The 3968-nt window shown below is 45.2% G+C and overlaps 1 protein-coding gene across 1 annotated transcript; it reads left to right on the top strand.

Moving 5' to 3' along the window:
• Positions 1-651: 651 nt before the first annotated feature.
• On the top strand, positions 652-3199 carry LOC122035848 (beta-xylosidase/alpha-L-arabinofuranosidase 1-like). The gene is made up of 4 exons (XM_042594988.1): positions 652-1308; positions 1408-1577; positions 1661-2526; positions 2622-3199. The coding sequence occupies exons 1-4, from the start codon at positions 1048-1050 to the stop codon at positions 3197-3199; spliced, it is 1875 nt and encodes a 624-aa protein (XP_042450922.1). The 5' UTR covers positions 652-1047.
• Positions 3200-3968: the final 769 nt, after the last annotated feature.

Raw genomic sequence — 3968 nt, 5'->3', positions numbered from 1 at the left:
CATGATAAAAATTATCATTTATCTTTATTATATTATAATAAATATATTCATTTGTTATAATACACGCCTCCATTTAATTTAAACATACCTGTAGTGAAAATAATTAATTCATGTGATCATATTTTTTTAATTATAACATGTGTGTTTATTTTGATTAAAAAAAAGAATATAAGTTTTTTTGACTTAATTATGGTAGATACTTTTATTCAGTTATAATAGTTATCTATATTTTATATTGATAAAAAACATCAAAAAAGAAATATTTTCTTAAATATATTAAAGGCCTTTATTTTCACTGAGCAAAATATGCACACGCGCGGTACGAATACCAAAAAGAAGGGTGTTTTGCCTATGAGGCATGATCATTTTTATTTTTTATTTTTTATTTTTAAAAGATGTTATGGATAATTACAACCATGTTACTTCGATAAATCATTCGTCATTAAATTTTGATATAATGGAAATTCGTCATTAATTTCCATTAGTCATTAATTTCGTGCTTACCCATTTTAATATTGGAAATTCCTTCAGTTATCACCAAAAAAAAAAGACCTAAATTTTGATATAAAAGGACTATCAAATTTGAAACGATGTCGAATTCATCGATTCCCATTTCCATCGACCATGTCTCCTCTTCTTCTATTTCTTCTTCTTCTTTTGCTCCTCTGTTTTTCTCATGACTGCGATGCACAAGCTCCAGTCTTTGCCTGCGACGTGGTTGCCGACTCATCCTTGGTGGCTTTCCCATTCTGCAACGCCACCCTGCATCCTCTCTCGCGCGCCCAGGATCTGGTGAGCCGCCTCACTCTGCAGGAAAAGATCACTTTCTTGGGCCACCGAACCGTCCAAGTGCCGCATCTCGGCATCCCCGCCTACAACTGGTGGAGCGAGGCGCTGCACGGCGTCTCCTTTGTCGGCGGCGGCTCGCGCTTCTCGGAGTTAGTCCCCGGCGCCACCAGCTTCCCCCAAGTCCTCCTCACCGCCGCCTCTTTCAACGTCTCTCTGTTCGAATTAATTGGCGAAGTGGTGTCGACAGAGGCGAGAGCCATGCACAATGTGGGCCACGCGGGGCTCACCTTCTGGAGTCCCAACATCAACATCTTCAGAGATCCGAGGTGGGGAAGAGGACAGGAGACGCCCGGCGAGGATCCCATCCTCACCAGCAAGTACGCCGTGGCGTTCGTCGCCGGCCTGCAGCGCAACCGACAAGACCGTCACAAGCTCAAGGTCGCAGCTTGCTGCAAGCACTACACAGCTTATGACGTAGACAACTGGAAAGGGGTGACGCGTTTCTCCTTCAATGCTATAGTACGTACTTCATTGCATGCTATTTTTATATTAATATCTACCTTAATTAAATAGTTGTGCGACAAATATGATATATATGTGGATGCGACGATGAATCAGGTGACGGATCAAGATATGGCGGACACGTTCCAGCCGCCATTCAAGTACTGCGTGACCAAAGGTGCGGCAGCCTGTGCCATGTGCTCCTACAACAAAGTCAATGGCAAGCCTACATGCGCTGACCCGGACCTTCTCTCGGGAGTCATCCGAGGACAATGGAACCTTAATGGGTAAGTGAATTGATCAATCAACTCTCATTCTGACTCGAATCTTTAATTAATATGACCTCTTCCTTCTACTTGATTTATTGCAGTTATATTGTTTCCGATTGCGACTCGGTGGATGTTATTTACAACACTCAACATTATACAGCAACTCCAGAGGACGCAGTTGCTATCTCCCTTAAATCAGGACTTGATCTGAACTGCGGATCTTTCGTGGCCCAACACGCTCAAAAGGCGATCGCAGAAGGTAAGTTGCGGGAGACTGACGTGGACAAGGCCATCACCAACGGTTTCACGGTGCTGATGAGGCTCGGTTTCTTCGACGGCGATCCTCGGAACGCGGGCCCATACGCCGGCCTCGGACCCAACGACGTCTGCACGCCACAGAACAAGCAGTTGGCTCTCGAAGCCGCTCGCCAAGGCATCGTCCTCCTCAAGAACCAGGATAACGTACTCCCCCTGAAGCCGGGGTCCATCTCCATGGCCCTGATCGGCCCACATGCTAATGCCACCTCAGCCATGCTCGGCAATTACAATGGCATTCCATGCAGTTACGTAAGCCCTCTGGATGGGCTATCGGGCCATGCCGAGACCATTTACGTACCGGGGTGCGCTGATGTGAAATGCGAAGGCACGAGCCTTGACTTGGAGACTGCAAAGGCTGCCGCCGTCCAAGCCGACGTTACTGTTCTCGTAGTCGGCACTGACCTCAGTGTAGAAGCCGAGGGATTGGACCGCGAAACCTTGCTATTTCCAGGATTACAAGGGCAACTCATAGACGAGGTGGCAGCCGTATCGAAGGGCCCCGTGATCCTCGTCATGATGTCCGGAGGTCCCTTTGATATCAGCGCGCAGCTGGCCAATCCCAAGATCAAAGGTATTCTCTGGATAGGCATCCCTGGTCAGTCTGGAGGACAGGCCCTTGCAGATGTAATCTTCGGTCGATACAACCCTAGTAAGTATATTTATATATATACACAATCATTTTGTTCTTTCAGATGCATGCTGACGACCCAAGTCTAACTCTTAGTTCCCTTTACACGTTCTCAGGTGGTAAGTCGCCATTCACATGGTACCACGAGAGCTTCGTGCAGAACGTTCCCATGACGGACATGCGCATGAGGCCAGATCCAGCTACAGGATACCCTGGTCGAACTTTCCGTTTCTACACCGGAAAGCCACTTTTCAAGTTCGGTTATGGGCTCAGCTACACTAACTTTTCCCACCTCCAAGTTCGAGCCCCTCAGACACTCTCCCTCGCCCTCGGAGAAGAGCACCCGTGCTATTCGGGAAATTGCAAGTCGATCAGTCTCGCCTCCGCTACTAAGCGTTGCGCGGAGATGAGCTTCGATGTGCGGTTGCAAGTGCACAACTCCGGTGACATGGCCGGGAGCCACACGGTGCTGCTCTTCAACAAGCCGCCGCGTCTGCACAATGCGCCTAAGGAGCAGTTGGTGGCGTTCGAGAAGGTCTTCTTGGAGCCTGGTCAAAGGAGCAGTGTGGCGTTCAGTTTGGACGTGTGCAAGGACCTGAGCGTGGCGGATGAGAATGGGAATTGGAGAGTGCCCTTGGGGTCCCACGTCCTGAGTGTAGGTGACTTGAAGCATACGTTTACGTTGACCGTGTAAGCAAACGAGCCAAGCTTAATTAACTGTAATTTTGATTAATTCGACGGATGCTTCAAAATAATGTCGCAGTTTTGGGTTAACGAATAAAAATCCTGTTTATTTGGGTTTCATATATAGACATATAGTTACCCTTTTTTTTTTTTTGTTTGAGCGGTAAAAATATATCGAAACTAAGAAAGTTACTCAAAGTTACGTGGATTGGATGCTTATAAAACGATAAATACGAGTATGCAATTTGAGCAACATCTTCTCATTATCAACCCCCTCACTTTCTAAACCAAATCATTTCTGATCTTATCATATGATAAGAAAGATTATTACATAAGTTGTTGCTAAATAAGGAGCCTTCCTCAACCAACCTTTACTTTGGAATTATCTTCGAAAAATTCTAAATAAATTTCTCACTATGTAGATGGCTAATTGGATGCTGAGTCATTCTCAAATCCTTTCTTAAAATTATCTCGTGATAGGATAACAGAATAAAATATGATTATTTTATAGGATTGAGACACGTAAGAGGGATGGTGGGTTGAATCACGTATATTTTTAAAATTTATCTTTTATTTTAAAATTAAGTACAACGGAAAAGATAAATGAAAAAACAAACGGAAAATATACATAAGTGATTTATTTGGTACGCAGCGAAGATAAGCTTCGATGTATGATTACAAGTGCACAACTCCGACGACATGGCCGGGAGCCACACGGTGCTGCTCTTCAACAAGCCACCGCGTCTGCACAATGCCCAAGGAGCAGTTGGTGGCGTTCA

Source organism: Zingiber officinale, unplaced genomic scaffold (assembly GCF_018446385.1).
Source record: "Zingiber officinale cultivar Zhangliang unplaced genomic scaffold, Zo_v1.1 ctg120, whole genome shotgun sequence".
NCBI lineage: Eukaryota > Viridiplantae > Streptophyta > Magnoliopsida > Zingiberales > Zingiberaceae > Zingiber > Zingiber officinale.
This window is presented reverse-complemented; position numbering and strand designations above follow the sequence as displayed.

Excerpts from the sequence above, each read along its gene's own strand:
- LOC122035848 (XM_042594988.1), top strand. The coding sequence starts at position 1,048 with ATGCACAATGTGGGCCACGCGGGGCTCACCTTCTGGAGTCCCAACATC. Across the intron at positions 1,309-1,407 it reads GTTTCTCCTTCAATGCTATA|GTGACGGATCAAGATATGGC; the intron begins GTACGTACTTCA and ends ACGATGAATCAG. Across the intron at positions 2,527-2,621 it reads CTTCGGTCGATACAACCCTA|GTGGTAAGTCGCCATTCACA; the intron begins GTAAGTATATTT and ends ACACGTTCTCAG.